This window comes from Schistocerca gregaria, chromosome 11 (genome assembly GCF_023897955.1).
Source record: "Schistocerca gregaria isolate iqSchGreg1 chromosome 11, iqSchGreg1.2, whole genome shotgun sequence".
Taxonomy (NCBI): Eukaryota; Metazoa; Arthropoda; class Insecta; order Orthoptera; family Acrididae; genus Schistocerca; species Schistocerca gregaria.
In genome coordinates this window covers 112,070,100-112,093,828 of record NC_064930.1, presented here as the reverse complement: position 1 = coordinate 112,093,828, position 23,729 = coordinate 112,070,100, and the positions used below count along the sequence as shown (strand labels likewise).

Sequence of the window (23,729 nt, the reverse complement as noted above, 5' to 3'; positions counted from 1 at the left end):
CAACCGAATAATACACATCAGTTGCTTCAAAAGTTGCCCTTGGGAACTGCCTACAGACAGTGCTTCTAGACGTAAACTTTCGCTTCCTGAATGTAATAAGAACAAGCCTAGTAGCATTGTGAGCAGCAATAATGACGGAAATGCTGTTGTGGACCTAAATATGCTGTGAAGAATTTTGAAGAGTGCTGTGAAATGTAAGTACTGCAATTGTGAAGATAATATTGACGCTTCTGAGGACATTTCAGCAAGAAGAGGTCTTTCAAATCAGTCAGTGATTACCTGTAACTCGTGTAAGATGCACAGTGATACTATGACATTGCCAGTAACTGATAGTCGACATCACAGTATACATATTCAGCTTGCTTATGCATTGTGATGTATTGGAAGCGGCAGGAGAGCTGCCCAGACTTTTTGTGCACTGATGGATTTGCCTCCACCTCCACTGAGGTTTTACAGATACAATAAATTAATGCACAGAGACACTGTAGCAGCATTTGATGGATCTTGGCAGATGAGAGGTCATAATTCTCTGAATGGGGCTGTAACTGCCACATTTATTGACACTGGTAAGCTACTAGATTACGAACATCTAACAAAGCATTGCCACAGTGGTTCAAGTAAATTATTGGCACCCATGTTTGATGGCCCAAGTGGAAACATGGAAACAAAAGGATTTCTAAACATTTTTCGAAGATCAGAGGTCAGTTGTGGTGTGAGGTATGTGGGCTACCTTGGGCACGGAGACTGTAAAGGACACACTACTGTTGCTAATCACAGACCATATGGGCACATTCTGATAGAAAAGTCTGAATGTATTGGGCATGTACAAAAAAGAATAAAAGCTTGGCTGAGAAAATTATGTAAAGACTTCAGTGGAAAAAAACTTTCAGACGGAAAACACATAGGTGGTCCAGGTCATCTTACAAAAAGTGAAATTGATTCTTTGACTCAATATTATGGACTAGCAAGAAGGAGAAATGTAGGAGATTTGGAGAACATGAGAAGAGCTGTTTGGGCAACAGGGTTTCACAGAGTGTCAACAGATGAAACCCCACAGCATTATTTATGTCCAAAAGGAGAAGATTTGTGGCGAAGGTACTGGTTGAGCAATGTTACAGGCATACAATAGACCCACAAGCATTCCTTACCACTTGCTGTAATGGAGGCAATTAGGAATACTGTATTTACTCGAATCTAAGCCGCACTTTTTTTCTGGTTTTTGTAAGCCAAAAAACCGCCTGTGGCTTAGAATCAAGTGCAAAGTAAGAGGAAGTTCTGAAAAATGTTGGTAGGTGCCGCCACAACAAACTTCTGCCGTCAAATATATGTAGCGCTACACAGGCATGCTTTGTAGGACAAAGATAAATACTGTGCCAAAACCTCTACGTCATTAAAAAAAAAGAAAAAAAAATTACATTATCCAGCGAAGTAAATACAAATACTGTATTGTTCATCTCCAAATGTCGCAGCATTTCAATGTACTATGAAAATCCAACTGGCAAGACTGTTTGGGATGTTTGTCAATATGACCAACTCTATGTTCTGAATTTTTTCCTACCTGTGAGAAGAGATGGTTGCTAACAGGAACTTTTATGAATTGTGAATCACATGCAGTATTCTCTTCGCCATAAGTATAATACGAATATAAACATTTTGCCATGTATTCTTTCGTGTTTGTTGCTATCTCATTTAAATCCTGTCTGCCTAATAAACTACAAAACTAGAGTGAGACAACAGCAAATGCAGGAGAATATACATATCGCGTCATGTTTATATTCGTATTATTCTTATGCCTAATAGTGATACAGTAAGAAATGAAACATGGCAATTGACTAGATTTTTAAATCTAAGATGACTAATTTCTGTGCAGAATGTAATGTACTAATAAGACGACTGCAAAGATTTTCAAACGGAGAAATATTTTCGCTAAATTCTCATTCAGAACATCATCTATTATACACAGTCTATTATTTGGCCCTTGTTGATCATTATCAAAGAAAGCAGCAGTGTAAGTAACAACAAATAGCAGTCTCTTGCCATTTTTTCGCTTATGAGACAATTCCTCTCTCTTTTTTTTAAGCGGCAGTAGTGCGCACAAAAGCAAGCCATGCCGCAAGCTGTGACAGGCCGTGAACACTCATTATCAGAATGTGACAATGCATGACAGTACAGTAATGCATTTTCAGCTTAGAGTGACATAAACATCTATAACAAAGAGAACCACACTTATCAGATTAAAGAAAAATAATCAATCAATTAAAACCACACGAAGAACGTGAAAAAGGAAGGATACCAGTATAAATACGGACGGAGTGCCTGACACATAGCAATGGCTACGTAGTAAAGCTTAACTGCTAAGCTTACGACTCGAACCAAACTACTGTAGCTGTATTGTCATTCATTCAACCTAAATTGTGTCACATATTACAAAGGACCAACTTTGTTTCGATTTGGAGGTGCAGCCTAAAACTTTTCTCTCCCCTTGATTTTGAGTCTCATTTTTCAGGTGCGGCTTAGATTCGAGTAAATACGGTATTCGTTGGACTGACAGTGCTGAAGACTGGTGTAATGGATGCAATAATAAGATTCAATGATGGTGCAATTTCAAGAATCAATGTCATGAAGAAATTGAATATCCAGACGGGAAGGAATATGGCTTCAGCTCTAACTACTATTGATAAACGGCAGGTAGATGAAGCAGAGACAGCTGCAGAATCTGCTACCAAAGAGTCAAGGATAAAGAAAAGAATGAAGAGAAGGAGAATGGAGGATAAGGAAACAGGAGGACAACTGGAGTATGTAGTTGGAATGTTCTAAATGAGCATAGTGGTAAGTTAATAAATCCGTAAATCATCTTTTGCGATTTACCGAAAACTTGAGTTTTCATCATTCGTGTACTTTTCTCCTAAATGACTGAAGTTAAACTCACAAAAATTGGTACAGATATTTAAAATAACCTCTTCTACCACCCTTGCCCACTATTTGCTGAAAAACTTATAACATGATAATGATGTTGGTTATATTTGAGTAACATTTTTAAACATTTTTGTTGTAGTAAAATAAATTACTTGCCTTTTTCACAGATCAGCATCAGGGAAGGAAACTGGAGGTATAGAACATTTATGTGAATGTTGTCCATATTCTGAATTTTTCCAAGCTGTGCAGTCAGTGGTTCCAAAGAAAATAGTACTGCAGTGAAATAATGTTCCGTTTTTTATACTATTATAAATATTGTTGTCCGTACCAAAATATAATAAATATCTCAATGATTTTTGGGAAATGGTTTGACTAATGACCCTAATTGCAAAGTAAGAATTTTGAGCTATCTCTCATTTATATATCAGTTGCACTGTGAGGGTGAAGATAATGCTAAAAATGCAGCCCGTTCAGGGGTGTCCCCCCTAAGTTACACTCCAGTCCTTCCAGAACCACAGTATGATGGTTTTTGTATATTTGGTACATATTAACAGAAAAGGAAGAGCATTTTCTAAATGACACATCCCGTTCTGTCTGCTGTCAACTGAGCTGTGTTTATCCTGGTTGCATCAGACTTCCTTTGTCTATGCTTAATTTATTCTTTGACCACTGATATGCAAGTTGGTCAACTAGGTGATAAGCGAGTATACGTAAAAGCTGAAAATCAGTTCAGCAATCTGTCATTGATTTGAAATAATACTTATTTTAGGAAGTAAACTTATTGTGTTTACAGTTATATTTTATCCACACAGATCATAAACATAGGCATACAGAGGGAGTTTAACAGTAAGAAAAAGTTTTGACATAACAGATGAGCCCTGTCACTCTCTCTCTATCCAGAAGTCTCCTTAGCAGGAATGCTTGCCTAAAACAGTATTTGTGGGCTTCAAACCCCTAAAAAACTGGGGTCTTGGATACAGTGTTGTGTTCCAATGATGGGTTAGCCAGTAAGCTGAAAGTTTTCAGCAATATGGGCACAGAACCTGGGGTCCATGTGAGGAATGCGCTTCTGTCAAACTTGAGCTGAACGTGTGGGAGGCTGAGAAAAGTGCCCTACCAATGACAAAAGGGGCCACAATTCATATGAGAGTCACCAAACGTAAGCTGGAGGACACACAAACCCACAATGAAGACAGCCATGAACCTGGTGAGTTTTAACTTTGAATGTACGCTGAAAAGATTGTAGCAATAACTTTAAATGCATTTTCCTGAAATCATGAAATTTTTAGCTTTGGATACAATTTTCTGTAAGACTAATACATCTATGTCAATAAAACTTGGTACAGAGATTAATTAAACAACTTTCATTAAAATGTACCAGACTTACGGCAATCAAATAAAAGCTTTAAAAAACACTTAGATATTATTTCTGGTAAATCTCAATGTTTTAGGTCAAATACCTTTTGGGAATTTCTATTGTGATAACAATACTACTGTCTCATAAGATATGGTCAACCATAGGACATTCGCTCATGTCCAGGTCCCCTTAACAGACATATTAAATTTTTCTCTTGTAAATGGAAACAAAGCATAATCCAAGATATCCCTAAGATAGAAAATCCACAATCGCCTTGTAATGACTGACCAATCAGCATGTTACCTACTGTTTCCAAAGCCCTGGAATATATTGTTCATGACCATATTACTGAACACTTGTGAGAATTTTGAGCTGGCGCCAATGTTATTTTGTTCATGTATCATTGAGATTGATTGTGGTTGAGCTAAGCTATGTTTGCTTTTCGTGTGTCTTATCTTCCGGGTTGGCGGGCAAATCAATTTGGTTGTTAGCCTTCGAGGGGGGAGTGAAATGTCACCCGAGGTCTAGGCTTAGCAGTGTTTAAGAACCTGGCCACTACCGGGTGTTGTTCACATACAACCTTCAAAAATTTAGTATTTTCTTCCTTCTGCCATGGCAGGTTAAGCTGGTAGATGTACAAACATATATTGTATGTAACCTGTTCTTATACGAACCTCTTTCCTTAAATATTAGCAACTGGTTAAACTTTAAATCGCATAGCATCTGCTGAGTTCCTTCGCAGCTCTTTCTAGTAGTCTTTTATTAACACGTCTGAGTACCTGAACATTTATTTTTAAAGATCAGTGTTTCTGCTGTAGTTTTTTATGTAAGTGGTTCTACCATGTTATGTAATTAGATCTGAGCTTGGCACTATTGTTGAAGTGTCATTAAGTCACCCTTTATTGGTAACTGTTTCCATTATATGTATTTTGAGGAAAATCCTATATGGGAATTTGCATTTCTGAGGTTTGTCAGTAATTCTGTTTTCTTAATAAGGGAAAATAAAGTGAGGGGAATTAGTGCCCTGCAACGTTAAGTTTGTAATTGATCTCCTAACAAGTGTTTCTTTAACAGATCAAAATAGTAAGTTTATAAGGGTATTTTAGTGAAGAATGTAATAACTGGTTTTAAGGAGTTTGATGAAGTGACTATGTGAAGTAATTGATAATTGCTACGCTTAAGGTTTCTATAAATGCCTGGCAAATTAAGTTTTTAATAACTTTCTCTTAAACTTTCTCTTTCTTCTACTAGAGGCTCATCCACAATTTGTAATTGTCAAATTCCTTAAAAGGCGTAATGTCAATAAACTGTCTTAGTTATAAATTGTGACTACCAACCATGATTCCATCCCACTTCCTCTTTTATGGTATCTAAGATATGGTGGGTGATTGTGGTACGAATAAGGAAACACGTACCAAATTCATTTACTTGACAAATATCAGTCCAGCTTTCATAAACACGGCAGCACAAACACTGTACTAATTAAGGTTACTGATGACCTGAAAAATGCCTTGGACAACAGAGAGGTCATAATACTGACACTATTAGACTTCAGCAAAGCTTTTGACTCTGTCAGCTTTCAGATACTGCTCAGAAAAATGTACCAGCTAAATTACTCAAATAGTGCACTGAAGTGAATTGAAAGTTACTTGAAAAACAAACAGCAAAGTGATGTCTATGAGAATGAAAAATTGTCCTACAAAAATATTCTGCCAGGAGTACCACAGCAAACAGGCTTGGACCCACTTTTGTTTTCCTTGTAGGTCAATTATATTTCATCCATTTTGTCCTGTAAATATCATACCTGTACCAATGACTTCCAGCTCTACTTAATGATGATGATGGTGTCTGGTTTGTGGGGCGCTCAACTGCGTGGTCATCAGCACCCATACAAAATCCCAACCTTTGCTCAGCCCAATCTTGCCACTTTCAGGAATGATGAGGACGGCACAAACACCCAGTCATCTCAAGGCAGGTGAAAAATCCATGACCCCGCCGGGAATCGAACCCGGGACCCCGTGCTTGGGAAGTGCGAATGCGACTGTGACACCACAAGCTGCGGACAGCTCTACTTCAGTCCAAGACCTGAAGAGCTACAAGGTGTGATCAAAAAGTAACCAGATTTTTTAAATTTTGCAGGCTTTAAGCATCCAACTTTTTATCTTGCTGGTACAATTGTTTCTGTTATATGTTTGCATTTTCAGCTATTTTGAATATTTAATCAGTTGTTGATAGTCAAGTTATGTGTGTTTTTGAATGTCCGGTGAATTTTTCCTTTCAATAAAGATGACACAAAGAATTCGCATTAGATTTGCTTGAAAAATGGAATAAAGTGTAGCAACACATTTGATTTGTTGACTGCGGCTTTTGGTGAATCCACTACAGGAGAAATGTTTACAAGTTGTATTAATGTTTCAAACAGGACAGAGAAGACGGTGAAGATGACGACCACCCTGACATCCTAGCACATCAGTTACTGATGACAATGTGGAAGAAATAAAGAAAATGGTTCTGTAAAATCACCGAATTGCCATCAGAGAGGTTGCTGATGGTGTTGGCATATCCTCTGGCTTGTAACAAGCATTTTTTTAACGTTTTGGGTATGAAATATGTAGAACCAAAGTTTGTCCGATACTGTTGTATTCTGACCAAAAGTGTCACCGTGCAGACACTGCTTATGAATTGCTGAATGAAGCTAACAACGATGCGGGACTTCTAAAGGAGGTTATCAAAGTTAACAAAACATGGATAGACGGGTATGACATTGAAACCAAGGCCCAATCGCTTTAATGGAAATTGCCTGAAGAGTCAAAACTGGAAAAAAAAAAAAAAAAAAAAAAATTATTAGTCTGATCATATGCAAAAGCTGCTCTCACTTTCTCTTCAATTATGATCGGATAGTGCATCACGAGTTCCTGCCTTATCGTCATTCGGCCAATAAAGAATACTACCTGGAAGTTGTGTGCCATTTGTGAGACGTAGTACAAAGAAAATGACCAGAATTGTGGCAAATCGCATCGTGATAACATTCCTGCTCGCTACTCACTCAATGCCTCTTCATGATTTTTTGGAAAAAACAAAACCGTTATGTTGCTCAGCCACTGTATTTGCCAGGTGTGGCCCCCTTTCTAGTCTCGAGGTTGAAGAGAACCATGAAAGGATGTTGTTTGCCACCAATGATGAGATAAAACCAGAATCATTGAACGAGCTGAACACCACAATGAAAATTTAGTTCCAGAAGTATTTCCAAGATTGGAAAATTGCTGGCACAAGTGTACTATATCTGCAGGGAAGGACTTTGCAGGGGAAAAAGTTGATGATGATCAATAAATAACGATCCTTAATAATAAAAAAAAAAAGAAGAAGAAGAAAAACGTTGCTTTTGATCAATCCTCATAAATGCTGTGATTGCCTAGATGAATGACGATGATGATGATGATGATGATGATGATGATGATGATGTGTGTTCAGTAGGACTTATGCAAGAGAGTTGCAAGTAATCTAAGTATTCCCTTTATGCAAAAGGGTTGAAGTATTCTTAGTATATGCAAGAAATTAATAAGTTCGGAATTCTGCAATCAACTGCTTCCCACTGAATTTGATGGATCCCAATACGACGTCACAAAACAGTGAAGCTCGGTGTTTAAAGTAAGCAGAGCATCATTCCATGTGTCAGAAGACTCCTGCTTGTCTCTATGTTCTCAAAAAGCTTTGTAACCTATTTCCACAGGATGTGAAATGCAAACTCGTGTAATCGCTTGTTCTACCAAACCTCCACTACTGTGATGTAATTCAACACGGTACGAGTAATGAGGACACAACACGGTTAGAGTTGTGTGCATTACACACACAACATTCATCGATATGACTGAGTCAGTGCTTCAGACACCCAGGTAGGGTGCTAGCAGCCAGACACGTTACAGAACTACCGCATGGTATGTCTACTTCGACGGCTCCTCAATTGTGCCAGCACCCAAGTACCTCAGTGCAGAGATTAAATATCTGTCGTGGTATCATAATATAAATACTAGGTCTCACTTGTCTAGTATACTAGCTGTGCCCATTAATAAAACAAAAACATTTCCAATGTTCTTCACTTTCACTGCTATCTGCCTCTGGAACAAGTCGCCCTATACTCCTCGCACAATTCAATGCCCTGATACTTTTTATTAAAAGTTGAAGCACTTTCTTCTGTCACTGTCATAGGGCTTCACCAGAATTAACATACATGGTAAACTTTCCCTCCATCAAATAGGAAAGCCAATGCTCCTATTTTCCCCCAGTTATCCTTCTTTCTCCTATCCTTCAACTTGTGAATCAGGCTACCCCCCTCTTCTCTTATAATCTTTAACTACCGTATTTACTCGAATCTAAGCCGCACTTTTTTTCTGGTTTTTGTAACCCAAAAAACCGCCTGCAGCTTAGAATCGAGTGCAAAGTAAGCGGAAGTTCTGAAAAATGTTGGTAGGTGCTGCCACAACTAACTTCTGCCGTCGAATATATATAGCGTTACACAGGCATGCTTTGGAAGCACAAAGATAAATACTGGCACCAAACCCTCTGCGTCAATAAAAGGTGGAAGACGAGCTTTTTTTCTCCACCTCGAGTTTCGACACTGCATTTTCATACATTATCAAACGAAGTAAATACAAATTCCGTATTGTCCATCTTCGAATGTCGCAGCACTTCAATGTACTATGAAAATCCGACTGGCAAGACTGTTTGGTATGTTTGTCAATACGGCCAACTCTAGGTTCTGAATTTTTTCCTACCTGAGAAGAGATGGTACCTTATAGGAGCTTTTATCAATTGTGAATCGCATGCAGTATTCTCTTCACCAGAAGAATAATACAAATATAAACATTTTGCCATGTATTCTTTCGTGTTTGCTGCTAACTCATTTAAATCCTGTCTGCCTAATAAACTACGAAACTACAGAGAGACAACAGCAAATGCGGGAGAATATTCATATCATGTCATGTTTATATTCGTATTATTCTTATACCTAATAGTGATACAGTCAGAAATGAAGCATGGCAATTGACTAGATTTTTAAATCTAAGATGACTAATTTCTGTGCATAATGGAATGTACTAAAGAGGCGTCTGCAAAGATTTCAAACGGAGAAAAATTTTCACTAATCTCTCGTTCAGAACTTCTATCATACGCTGACTATTATTTGGTTCTTGTTGATCACTATCAAAGAAAGCAGCACTGTAAGTAACAACAAATAGCAGTCTCTTGCCATTGTTTCGCTAATGAGACGATTCCACTCTCTTTTTTTTTTAATTGTAAGCGGCGGTGGCGTGCACAAAAGCAAGCCATGCCGCGAGTGGTGACCGGCCATAAACACTAATTATCAGAATGCGACAAACAATGCATGACACAGTACAGTCATGCATTTTCAGCTTAGAGTGACGTAAACACCTATAACAAAGAGAACGGCACTGATCAGATCAAAGAAAAATAAGCAATCAATTTAAACCAGATGAAGCACGCCAAAAAGGAAGGGCACCCGTATAAATACAGACGGAGCACCTGACGCATAGCAATGGCTACCTGGTAAAGCTTAACTGCTAAGCTTACGACTTGAACCAAACTACTGTAGCTGTATCGTCATTCATTCGACCTAAATTGTGTCTCATATTACAATGGACCAACGTTGTTTCGATTTGGAGGTGCGGCCTAAAACTTTCCTCTCCCCTTGAATTTCGAGTCTCAAATTTCAAGTGCGGCTTAGGTTCCGGAATTTTTTTTTTTTTCCTTGATTTTGAGTCTCATTTTTCAGGTGCGGCTTAGATTCGAGTGAGGCTCAGATTCGAGTGTGGCTTAGATTCGAGTAAATACGGTATGTTATACCACATTCCTCTTTCCCTCCCTCCTCCACTTCTTTCTCCGTGCTCACTGCTGCCTGTACTCATAATTAAAAACCTGCTTTACCATAATCACTAATTATAGTTATATTTATTGTGTACAAATATAAAGTGTGTGTATTTTTTAAATTTTGCATATATCACTGTAATTTCTATTTTCTAAATTTAGTACAACATGCTTCCTGTAATACAATGTAAAATATATATGAGGGTAAGTCAATTATTATCCACAAAGTAGTTATAAAATTTTATTGTAATCAAATAGGAAACTTACAAGAACATTTTTCAACATAGTCTCCGTGCGTTTCAGTGCACTTGGCCCGTCATTGTACAAGCTTCCTGATGCCTGCATAAAAGAAGGTTCTCGGTTGAGCTGTGAGCCAGGAATGCACTGCTTCTTTCACTGCTTCGTCTGAGGCAACTTGATGGCCCTCTAATGCCTGTTTGAGTGGATCAAACAAGTGATAGTGAGAAAGGGCAAGATGGGGACTACATAGAGGATGATCCAGTACTTAAAATGTGAGTTTATGGAGTGTTTCAGCAGTGTGGGCAGCTGTATGCGCACGGGCATTGTCTTGCAACAACGTAACACCTTTTGACTGCAATCCTCAGCATTTGCTTTGAATTGCATGCTTTAGCCTGGCAGTAAGCTTCTCACTGTATCCCAAAAAATCACAAGCATCAGTTTTCTGGCAGACAGTTGGCTCTTGAACTTTTTCTTGCAAAATGAATTTGGATGTTTCCATTCCATACTCTGCCGTTTACTCTCCAGCTCGTAATGATGGATCAATGTTTCGTCACCAGTAATGATCCTGTCTAAGTTGCTGTACCCTTCGTTACCATAGTGATTCAAATGTTTTCTGCAGGTGTCCAAGCGTGTTTGTTTATGCAGCTGTGCAAGTTGTTTTGGAATCCCATCTTGCACAAACTTTATGAAACCCAAGTCTGTTGTGGATGATTTTGTAGGCAGGTATATGACTAATTTGCAGACAATGTGCCACTCCGTCAACAGTTAATTTTCTGTCTAAGAGAATCATTTCACGTGAAAGCTCAACGGATTCTTCATTTGTGGTGGTAAACAGTCGTCTGACTCCTTCACTGTGCGTAACTCTTGTTCGACCATTTCAGAATTTTTCAATCCATTCGTAGACACTCCATTGTGGCAAAACACTGTTCCCAAACTGTACCAAAAATCTTCAATGAATTTTGGCCCCTGATACACCTTCTGACCACGAAAAATGGATCACTGAATGTTTCTCTTCTTTGGTGCAAATAGATAGCAGAGCAACCACGATTAACAGCACAACAGCGATAACGAAACTAACCTAGCAGCTTGAAAACTGCAAAGATATAACAACAAATAAACAAAGCATGTGTCAACGTAAAATGACAGTACTACCAAAATAAACAAAAATATAACTAAATTGCAGATAATAATTGACTTACCCAAGCAGAACACCTGATTAGATGTAAGAGAGGGCCTGATGGCCATGATCTTGCCAGGTTAAGTAGATAAATAAATAAAAAGCAAAAAAGTCCTGGAATGTGCTACTTCCCATCTGTTGCCAGATCTGTGTGTTTCCAAGTAGCGAGATCCCCTTTTTCAGTACTATAATGAGCAAAATCCATCACGTGTTTAATGTTGTGGACTATGTTTCATGTCTCGTCATGTTAACAGCAATTCTTGCCTCATGTTAACAGCAATTCGACAGATGATAAAAATGAATAAATACACAGGAGTGCTTCACATATTTGCGTAACACAATTCTGCTTAAGTTAAAATTTATTTGTAATGATGTGTGAGGGTGAGTTCAGCAAATCGCTTCATGTTGATTATTTATTTCTACAGTAAAATGGCTGTAGATTCACGAGCTTTGTATAGGATGTATCCCTTGAATGGCATGTCAAATACTTCGTTGGTGACACTGAAGACTGAAAAGTTTGGACTTTGCTAGACAGAAGGTGGGTCACCCACTACGACAAGTCTTGAAATATCCCCTACATATACCCCTCAGTGGAAGGAACTGACTGGTTATTATTTTATTATTATTTTTAATTCAGTTATTTATTTAGTTACCGTTACGAATTAGGTTCATTCAGTGTGTCACCTGCACAATTTTTATCCAGAGAAATTGTTATCACTGGCTTTATCTGGTAAAAAGAATGATAAAAGATTCAGGAAGCCATCTATAACATATTTTAGTACGAGAACAAAATGTAATCCTAAAAATATGTTATGTTGACGAAACTAGGCACGAGCACCTGTCCGCTTTAAACTTAAAACAAATATGGACTAATGGTAAGTAATTTAGCCAAGATGACTTTTTCAAACTTACCCATTTCTTATTATTATTACTCTACTTCTATAAATACTGCTTTAACATCATATTGCAAAATATTTTTCGTAACTACACAACATAGTCTACCTCATGTAACAAAACTCAAAGTTTCTATTCAGATATTTTTCATTTGTTTCATCAGAGAAAGCCAGTGACAATAATTTTTCTGGGTGAAAATTATGTAGATAACACACTGAATGAACGTAACTCTCAAGAATAATTACATAAATTCCACTGAAATGAAAATAGCAACAATAAAATAATAACTGATCATTTGCTGCCAATGAGGAGGGAGTTGTACAAGATTTCACTGTGTACCGTAGTACATCAATATCCAGAAATAAACAAAACTTGCATATGCAAAACTAAAGGGTATAAAAAAACATTATTTGATATATATGCCCACCCTGTATCATACCATATGCCTGAATGTAATGTTAGAGGGTGGTGTTAATACAGAAGATGAGGTATCCTCCACTGCTGACAATGGAGTAGACCAGCATCTTTGGTCCTGGTAACGATGGAAATGCTGTGGCATTGTGAATGTTCGGCTGTGCTGTCCGTGTAAGGTATTTAATTCAAAACTTCTTGAAATAAAAATGTATAATATGGATATGGTCCAGCTTTCATCAAGCTCCCAGCTGCTCTATAATATGACACACACACACACACACACACACACACACACACACACAGAGAGAGAGAGAGAGAGAGAGAGAGAGAAACACTTTGGTACCTACCAAACCCATAAGCTCTATTTGTCTCAGTCTTTTTTGCGGCTGCTAGGGCAGCATCCTCGCCAATCAGGTGCCTGTACTTGTCCTTGTAGAAGTTGGAGGCAGGAACAAAATTTTTCTCATCACGCGAGGAACGTTTCTTTGATGCCTCCTCTGCTTCTTGCCGATCACGCTCTCTCTGGAAATACAGAAGTTGCACAAAAATAAAATCTAGCAGAGTTGATCAAAACAATATATTCAAATGGCTTCATCTGAGGCAGTTGTTTCTGATGATCATTATGACAATGATGATGATTTTGGTTTTAAAGTCCTAAACTGCTGGGTCACTGGTATCTTTACATAACAGAGGTATGAACGTGGTTACAATGAATTCAAACAACAATATACTATGGTGTAAAAGGGAGGTAAAATACAATGTCTACAATAACTCAAAAGAGAAATATATATATATATATATATATATATATATATATATATATATATATAAGGCAGGGATGCAACCTTTCACTCCCACTGTTCAACCGTACATCGAGAAAGCAAAGACAAAAATAAAATTTCAGGAGTGGGATTAAAATTAAGCTTGAAAGGATTTCAGTGATAAGATTTGCTGATAAAATTGCTTTACTGGACCTGTTGGAACTTAATATGAAAATTGTGGAACACTGTACACAGATAAGGGAGGAGGATATAAGAAGCATATCTGCACAGGTTACAAGAGATTTCCTTGCTAAAAGTAGTTTCAAACATAGGACTGTGAGAAAACCAAAAAACACGAGAAGCATTCTAGATGTGGATGATGAAAATTAAATGGACTTATAAAGTATGAGGTGGTCCACCAGTGACAAAAATAACAGACATCAAAAAAGGTTTCGCATCACCCCTGTTCCCAGAACTCCGGAACATAGACGTTGACTGTGGATATTGTACCACAGACAGTCCCTTTGACTGTTCAGAGATGTCACTAAACCCACCCACAGATGTAAACAGTCATGCATGAGCAGCGCTTATTAGATGGAGGGGGTCCAACAGCTGATCAGTTGCAGTCATTCCACCAGGAAGGAGGTACACGGCTCTTGTTGTCTACAGTTCAAGCATGCCTAGAGGTTCAGTACCACAGTTAGATCACATTCACATTGTTACTTTGTGCCAGGAAGGGCTCTCAACAAGGGAAGTGTTCAGGCATCTCGGAGTGAACCAAAGCGATGTTCGGACATGGAGGAGATACAGAGAGACAGGAACTGTCGATGACATGCCTCGCTCAGACCGCCCAAGGGCTACTACTGCAGTGGATGGCTGCTACCTATGGATTATGGCTCAGCAATGCCACCATGTTGAATAATGCTTTTCGTGCAGCCACAGGACGTTGTGTTACGACCCAAACTGTGCGCAATAGGCTGCATGATGCACAACTTCACTCCCAACGTCCATGACGAGATCCATCTTCGCAACCACAACACCGTGCAGTGTGGTACAGATGGGTCCAACAACATGCCGAATGGATTGCTCAGGATTGGCGTCACGTTCTCTTCACCAATAAGTGTCGCATATGCCTTCAACCAGATAATCGTCTGAGACGTGTTTGAAGGCAACCCAGTCAGACTGAACATCTTAGACACACTGTCGAGTGAGTGCAGCGAGGTGGAGGTTCCCTGCTGTTTTGGGATGGCATTATAGGGAGCCGAATTATGCCACTGGTGGTCCTGGAAGGCACCATAATGGCTGTGCGATACGTGAATGCCATCCTCCAACTGACAGTGTAACCATATTGGCAGCATATTAGTGAGGCATTCGTCTTCATAGACGACAATTCGTGCCCCCATCATGAATCGCGTGAATGACTTCCTTCAAGCATAACGACATCGCTTGACTAGAGTGGCCAGCATGTTCTCCAGACATGAATCCTACTGAACATGCCTAGGATAGATGGAAAAGGGCTGTTTATGGATGATGTGACCCACCAACCACTCTGAGGGATCTACGCCAAATCACCATTGAGGAGTGGGACGGTCTGAACCAACAGTGCCTTGACGAACTTGTGGATAGTATGCCACAACGCATACAGGTGTGCATCAATGCAAGAGGACATGCTACTGGGTATTAGAGGTACTGGTGTGTACAGCAATCTGGACTACCACCTCTAAAGGTCTCGCTGTATAGTGGTACAGCATGCAATGTGTGGTTTTCATTGGCAATAAAAAGAGCAGAAATGATGTTTATGTTTATCTCTATTCCATTTTTCTGTACAGGTTCCAGAACCGAGATGGTACAAAACGTTTTTTGATGTGTGTATAATGAGGAAGAATGATTACAAGAAGGGTCGGATGAGATTATATGTGTTAAGGCATCAAGGATTAACTCCCATAGAACTTTATGGAGTAGAGGGCACACACAGTACAAGATGACAGAGGGTGGGATATATCTAACAAATAATTTAGTGGTTGGGTGTAAGTGCTACTCATCAGATGAATGACAACAAGCTTTGAAATAACACAGGAATCACAAATGAATACAAGGAACAGGATTTAGAATACAACACGGATGTAAAAATGAAAAAAAAAAAAAAAAAAAACAGGGACAATAGATAAATACAATACAGAATAACTATTATCAATTATAATGCACAGAAAGTTCTGGTCGAGAACAATTAATTTTAGGAAAAATGAGGTGGAACTGCTGTGTCATCGTCAGATACACAAACAAAACAGAGTTTTGCTTTGTTAGCTTTTGGAATGAAATTCCTTTCTCAAGCTGCAGAAACACACACACACACACACACACACACACACACACACACACACACACCTGTCACCCTATATTGTACTCATTCGACATCCAGATCTTTCCTCGCCCACGATGAGTGTAGTGCATGTAGAGGGGGCAGGTGGCAAACAACTGAGCACGTGATTTCACAGGCTAGAGTGTGAAATGACAGCACACAACTATAGTTCAATTCTTTTATCTTGGCGGTTCGTGCATGCCCGCCCAGACGCGGGAGATTGCTGCATTGCCAGTTGTACGCGCCAAGAGAAGCAGCACCACAGTATAGTTCGCAAACTTACATTTGGGGAGGGGGCGCCCAGTTTATGAAGTAAAGCCACCACGGCCGCATTAATCCTTTCGCTGCTACAGAGACGTGCTCCCCACATTCCGCAATTTCCCCCCATAAATGACTTAATTTTGGTTCGATGTTCAATGCAGTTATTGTGCAGCATTAGATGTAGTAAACCATTAAACTAAATTTTGAAGAGTTTGCAGACGTAAAGTCCATAGCGTATACTTTCCGTATGGTTAATTTTAGGTGCCACTAGAAATTTCAAAAAATTACATTCAAATGAATAAAATTCATGAAGTGAGACACTTCGAGACTATTTTTAAAATAAAGAAAATATTAAGCACCGATCTAGGTTTGAACTCGGAACCTTTCGCTTAGCAGCCACACACTTTAACCATTACGCTAACGCAGCTCGTCATTGATTGTGTTTCCCGGAGGACTTTAAAATATCACGCAAAATACTGACAAACACTGTTGGTACAATTATGAATTACTCACGTTTCGTCGAAATACAATAGGAAATAAACAATTACCACTGTTCTTTATTGCGAAAAAGTGGTTAGTGAGAATGATACAAACACCTATCCTTGCTATCACCTGAATTAAAAGGCTTATTGCTCGTTTGGTTTAATTAATTAATAGAATATGAAGCAATTGGCATAAAGAATACTTTTTCCAAACTTTCTATAAAAGAAAGTATGCTATCATCACATTGCTTTCGTTCAATTACTTTATTTATGCCTGAATGTTTCTAAAACAGAAGACACTCGTCTGTGCTCTGCAATGCAGTCGAGCTCTGGCAACGTCGTTCTCTGTTTATTGGCTAACTGTGTTTTGTGACGTCAGATGCTCAGAACGAACCTAAACTCGGCCGCCGTCATAAATGAGGCGCACTTTAGCTGACACGTATTGGAAGGGGGTAATGGGAAAGAGATGGTGTACACACACACCCACACACACACACACACACACACACACACACACACACACACACACACACAAACACACACACACACACACACACACACACACGACACTCGCTATTAGGAGGGGGGTGGGCAACAGCGAGTTACATTAGGTTTAGGCCACGGAGGTTACAGGAGCAAAAGACAAGCTGTAAAGCTTCCATTTTTGAAGCTCAGAAAAGCTCACGGTGGTGATGGTTATTGGGAGGATCCAGATGGCACGGGTTGTGAAGCAGCCACTGAAATCTTGCATGATGTGTTCTGTCGCACAGGGTGGTCCACCATGTTTACGGTAACAGTTTCACAGTGCCCGTTCATTCTGGTTGATAGCTGGTTGGTTGTCATACCAATGTAAAATGCTGTGCAGTGGTTGCAGCAGATCTAGTATATAACATGGCTGCTTCCACAGGTTTCCTGGCCTCTGATGGGGCAGGATAAGCCTGTGATGGGAATGGAATAGGAGGTGCTGGGTGGGTGCAAGTCTTGTGCCTGGATCTTCCACAAGCAGATGATCCCTGTGGTCAGGGAATGGCGTAGGGATGGGCTAGGGTGTTGTGGAGGTTGGGTGGCAGTGGAACACCACTTTGGGAGGAGATGGAAGTGTCTTGCATAGAATGTCCCTTATTTCTGGGCACGATGATAGATCATCCGAGACCCTGACGGAGGATGCGGTTCAATTGTTCCAGTCACGTGTAGTACTAGCTGACAAGGGTGGCATTTCTTTGTGGTCAGTTGTTGGGATAGATGCGAGGATCAGCTGTGTGCGAGGATATGGCATGGGAGATATGTTTGCGTATTATGCCTGTGGGGTATTGTCTGTCTGCGAAGGCCTTTGTGAGGCCTTCCGCATCCTGGGCAAGGGAATTCTCATCACTGCAGATATCACCGGTGGCCATGCTGTGGCAGCCACAATGTGGTGCCCAGGACTGTTAGGTTTGTGGATTTTGGGGAGATTGTAGAAGGTGGGTGTGCGGGCTATTGTTGGGGTGAGCAGGGAGATGGATTAAGGGAGAGGTTCTGGCAAGGGCCTAAGGATTTCAGCAGGAATTGGAGGTTATGTTGGACTTCTGGAATGGGGTCACTTTGGCAGAGCTTGTAGGTAGAGAGTCTGACAAATGACAGAGGGCCTCACCAGGTAGTCACTCCGGTTTATCACAACAGTGGTGGAACCTTTGTCTGCCGGGAGAACGATCTGATCAGGATCCAGTTATAGGTTGTGTTGGGCAAATCTTTCTTCTGCTTGGATGTTGTTGTTCTTAGGGAGGGACCTGGAGAAGGATGGTGAGGCCAGGTTGGAAGTTAGGAATTCCTGGAAGGTGACCGGGTGATGATTAGGTGCAAGTATGGTTGGATGGTGGTAAGAATTGAGACAGGTAAGATTCATTGTTAGGACTGGACTGGCTTTGGTTGGTGGCAAAGAAGTGTTTCCTCTATAGAGAGCAGGAGAAGGAGAGTATGTCTTTCATTTAAGCCATATAATGCCACTGGACAGAACACAGGAAGAAAATTGTTTTCTCATTTTAAGGACGATCATTTGACATCAGTCTCTCTTCACACTCAGGGGTTTGATGACGATTATTTAAACACATTAATCCACAATGATTCATGTCGGTGTACTGAAGAATTGGCAAATGTTCAAAAATCGGGTATCTGGGTAGTGCAAGCTCTAATTCAAAATCACAAAAATTAGCAGGTGCATCTTTGCTTGCTCATCCTCAACTGGCTCGTGAACAACACTGACCATTTCTATCCTGTATCATTACAGGTGACGAGGAATGGTGTCTTTATGATAACATAAGGAAAAGAACGGAATGGTTGAGCCTACACAAAGCTGCAACTTCCCATACACAGACCTACATGAATCCTCAAAAGAAATGTTATGCATCTGGTGGAACAGAAACAGTATGGTGTACTACTGATTGCTTCACCGAGGTTTAACCATCATTGCTGACATTCACTGTGAACAACTGAGATGTCTTGCAGATGCAATCCGAGAACAACGACCAGGAAGACTGGTCAAAGTGATGCTACTCCTCGATAACACTTGCCCACATTCCGCTGGACTGACAAAAAACCCTATACGTGATCTCGCACCCTGATTTTAATTTTTACCACTTCTCGCACCCTCAGATTTTAATTTTTACCGCTTTCTGCCGAACAGTGTACAGGCAACTTCCTTTCCAGATGAATATGTGCTCCTGACATGTCTCAACGAGTCCTTAACCTCAAAACCACACAATGTCTACAGTCGCAGAATTGAAAAGTTACCCTTGAAGTTCCACATTTTTGTAAATAGTGAAGGATAATATATTATTTATAACTAAAGTCTCAGTTATGTGTACCTGTTGGTTTTATTAAACTTATGGAAAAATGCTAAAAACTTATGCACCAATGTAATACTTTCTGGCATACAAGTGCTTCCAACTGGCTACACCACACTGTCCACCCACTGACTGCCTCCTTTTGATACAATGATGCTCTGCCACTGTGTCATCTCACCGACACCACGCGTACGCACAGTGCACAAACATCCTTTCACAAACTTTAGCACGAAAGAACTAACATGCAAGCAACTGTGTGATTAAAGATACATTGCGTGTCCCTTGCAATACGCACCTGCTCTGCAATTTCCTTAGCTTTTTCCGGAGTCCACTCTTCGCCTCTCCTCAGCACAGCCAGTTCATCCTCAGAAGGTGCGAACTCTCGTTTGTACGCCACGACGTGCCGGTCCACACCTTCCTCTCCCACCATGAATGCCGATACGCCGGCCACCTCCACCACGTCCAGACTGAGGACAGTGTGTTGATGTTACAACACTTTGACAGTTTGAGTATTTAAGAAAATGCTTAAACAATAGTCAGCCACTATACACAGTATTCTGGAAAAAATGGTGAATAATTGTGAAGACACTAGTACAGAAAAAATTAAGTTAAAGATTCAGCATTAGCAGTGTACTGCTCAACACATTCACGTCTGTTAAATATCTGGGCACAACAATGCGAAGGGATATGAAACGGAACAAGCATATAAGAACGCTAGTAGGGAAGGAAACGGTTGACTTAGGTTTATTGGGAGAATTTTGAAAAAGTGTAGTTCTTCTGTAAAGGAGAGCCTGTATACGGCATTAGTACGACTCATTCTTGAGCTCTGCCCGAGTGTTTGGGATCCCAACTGGTTATATTAAAAGAAGACATAGAGACAACTCAAAGGTGGGCTGCTAGATTTCTTACCATTACATTCAATCAACTTGCGAGTTCTACAGAGGTGCTTCACGAACAAAAGTGGCGATCCCTGGTGGGAAGACGATGTTCTTTTTGCGGAACACTGTTGAGAAAATTTAGACAACCAGCATTTTAAGCTAACTGCACAATCACCAATGTACATTCTGACTAAGGACCACAAGAAAGGAGATACAGGGTGTCCAGAAAAGGGCTCCCTGATTTCAAAATTAAATATCTCCAAAACAAAGATCAATAGAGGAATGCAGTAAATGATATGTTTATTGTGAAAGCTGTATGAAGTTTATACCGCAGTTTGAAATAATAGTTACAAAAGCTGCTAACAGATGGCACTGTACAGCTCATATCAGCATACACAAGTGATATATTCGCATGAAAACAATCTTTGCAAACAATCACATAACAATGTTTTCAAAATGTTCACCACTGGCAGTACACAGGTGGCACAAACGAAGAATGAAATTCGCCATCACATTTCCTGGTGTCTCAACCGAAATGGATTCACATGCCACAGAGATCGCCGATTCGAGCTTGTCCAGCGTGGCGGGATGCTTCGGGTAGACCACGTCTCTCTCTGTGCCCCACAAAAAACAGTCACAGGGAGTCAAATTCAGCGAATATGGAGGCCAATCCGTGCCTGTAACAGCAAATTTGGGATATTCCAAAGCAATGACTCGACTCCCGAAGTATTCCTCCAGAAAGCGAAACACTTGTTCGATCTTATGTAGTCGGGCTCCATCTTGCATAAACCATTCAGTACCTGGTCGATCCTGTAACGCTTGCTGTGTGGCGACAAATTGTTCCAAAATTGCAACATAACGTGCACTAGTGACCGTTTCTCGAATGAAAAACGAGCCAATAATGCCTCTGCTGCATACTGCAGCCCACACAGTAACTTTAGGAGAATACAGGGGTTTCGCTTCACACCAATATGGCTTTTCGGAACCCCAAAATCGCCAGTTCTGCTTATTCACGTATCCATTCAGGTGGAAGTGTGCTTCATCTGTAAACCAGATGCAGCCAACATCAGATCCTTCAATATCAATCATTGTGAGCATCTGATTAGCAAAGGCAACCCTTTGTTGCACAGCTCGTACGGGTATGGCCTGGTGAGTTTGAATTTTGAATGGAAACATGTGTAGGCTCTTTCTCAGCATTTTCTGTGTGTTGAAACGCTTCAAACCAGTCTTAGATGCAACTCTACGGACGGATGACATTGGATTTCGCTGAATAATTCCAGAAACTGTGGCGATATTTTCAGGCGTAACTGCGGTTTGCTTGCGGCCAACATGCCCCACTAGATCATCAGTTACGCTGCCTGCTCGTTGAAATTTTGCGAAGAGCATATGAATGGTTTTAGCATCGGGTCCTTTTGGAACATTAAATTGTGCTTGAAAACTTCGCCTTGTTACCGTAGAACTGTCTTCTAACCTGTGGTACTCTAGCACCAGAAAAACGCGTTGTTTAATGGAGTACACGGTTTTAATCTCTTCCTTCGGCACCTAACCTCCTTTCACATTTCAATAGTGGAACAGTTCAAACTGGACTTCGGATCACTATTTATACTACGTATTGTGTATGGAGATTACAGCGCCATCTGTTAGCAGCTTTTGTAACTATTATTTCAAACTGCTGTATAAACTTCTTACAGCTTTCACAATAAACATACCATTTACTGCATTCCTCTATCGATCTTTGTTTTCGAGATATTTAATTTTGAAATCAGGGAGTCCTTTTCTGGACACCCTGTATAAGGGCTCATAGAAAGGTATGTAGACAATCGTTTTTCCCTCACTTTGTTTCTGAGTGGAGTAGGAAAGGAAATGACTGAGTGGTACAAGATACGCTCTACCACATACCATGCTGTGGCCTGTGAAGTACGTATGTAGTCGCAGAAGAGGTGGCCACTATTTGCACATGAACACAAGTCTGTATTACTCAGTTTGTGATAAACTGTGTGTCATGAGGCGCCATCATCACTGCAATGAACCAAAAAATCTGAGAATGTAAGGCAGCGGCAAAGTTCTCCTGTTTAAAATAATGGACATAAGTATTGTAATTTCAATCTGTCAGCTCACTTTAAAGGTTTATTTTCTGTTTCACTACAATCCACTGTAATGCAACAACCTTCAAAGAACTTCCTTTCTGGACGCAAAATGTGCTCCGAACACGGCTTGACAAGTAGTTCTCCTCAAAACCACACGATTTTTAAAAGTTGCAGAATCGAAAAATTACTCCAACGCTGTGGGATTGTTTCTCCTATTCATCTGGATTAGACTACATTTTTCTACATTCAGGGCAAGCTGCCACTCATCACATCAACTAAAAATTTTGTCTAAATCTCTTGCGTCCACCTAGATTTACTCAGTGATACTTTCCTGTACACGACAACGTCATCAGGAAATAGCTGCAGATTGACACTCACACTGTAAATCAAATTGTTTATGTATATAGAGGATAACATTGGTTCTATCACACTTCCCTGGGGCACTCCTGACGATAGCTTTGTCTCGGACGAACACTTCTCATTGAGAACAACATACTGGGTTGTATCGCTTAACAAGTCTTGCCACTGAAATATCTGGGAAAGTAAGCTATATGTCTGTACCTTTGCTAGCAGTCTGCAGTGGGGCACAGTGTCAAATGCTTTCCAAAAATCTAGGAACACGGGATATGCCTGTTGCCTTTCATCCAAAATTCATAGAATATCAAGTGAGAAAAGGGCAAGCTGAGTTTCACACAAGCAATGCTTCGTAAGCCTGTGCTGGTTTGCAGAAATTTATGACACTGAAAATTTCTTCAAGAATTTTACAGCACAACAAAGATAAGGCTATTGGTCTATAATTTTGCAGGTGGTTCTTGCACCCTCCTTATACACAGGAGTCATCTGCCCTTTTTTTTTTCCACTGGCTGAGGATTTTATGGCAGGTGCGAAATTCATGATAAATGCAAGCTAAGTAAGACACCAATACCGTAAAGTACTCTCTATCAAACCAAACTGAGATTCCGTCTGGACCTGGTGACTTACTAGTTTTCCACCCTTCTCTGCACCAGGGATGCCTACTAGAACGCCCATCGTATAGCCGTCTGCTGGACGGTCGAATGACGGACTGTTTGAACAATTCTTAAATGGGAGATTTATAACTCTGGCTTTCGTTTTGATGTATTCTATTGCCACATCATACTGGTCTGCAAGCGACTGAATAGGAGCCTTCACAACACACAGTGGGTGTTCTCTGAGGTTTGATTCA

The 23,729-nt window shown here is 40.1% G+C and overlaps 1 protein-coding gene across 1 annotated transcript in view; it reads right to left on the bottom strand.

Moving 5' to 3' along the window:
- Positions 1-23,729, bottom strand: part of LOC126295275 (sperm-associated antigen 7 homolog) — an 81,196-nt gene that overhangs the window by 15,563 nt on the left and 41,904 nt on the right. The window contains exons 4-5 of the mRNA XM_049987704.1: positions 19,856-20,027; positions 13,226-13,400 (exon numbers count right to left, since the gene is read on the bottom strand). Of these exons, the coding sequence (XP_049843661.1) occupies positions 13,226-13,400; positions 19,856-20,027 (347 nt within the window). The remainder of the gene's footprint in view (positions 1-13,225; positions 13,401-19,855; positions 20,028-23,729) is intronic.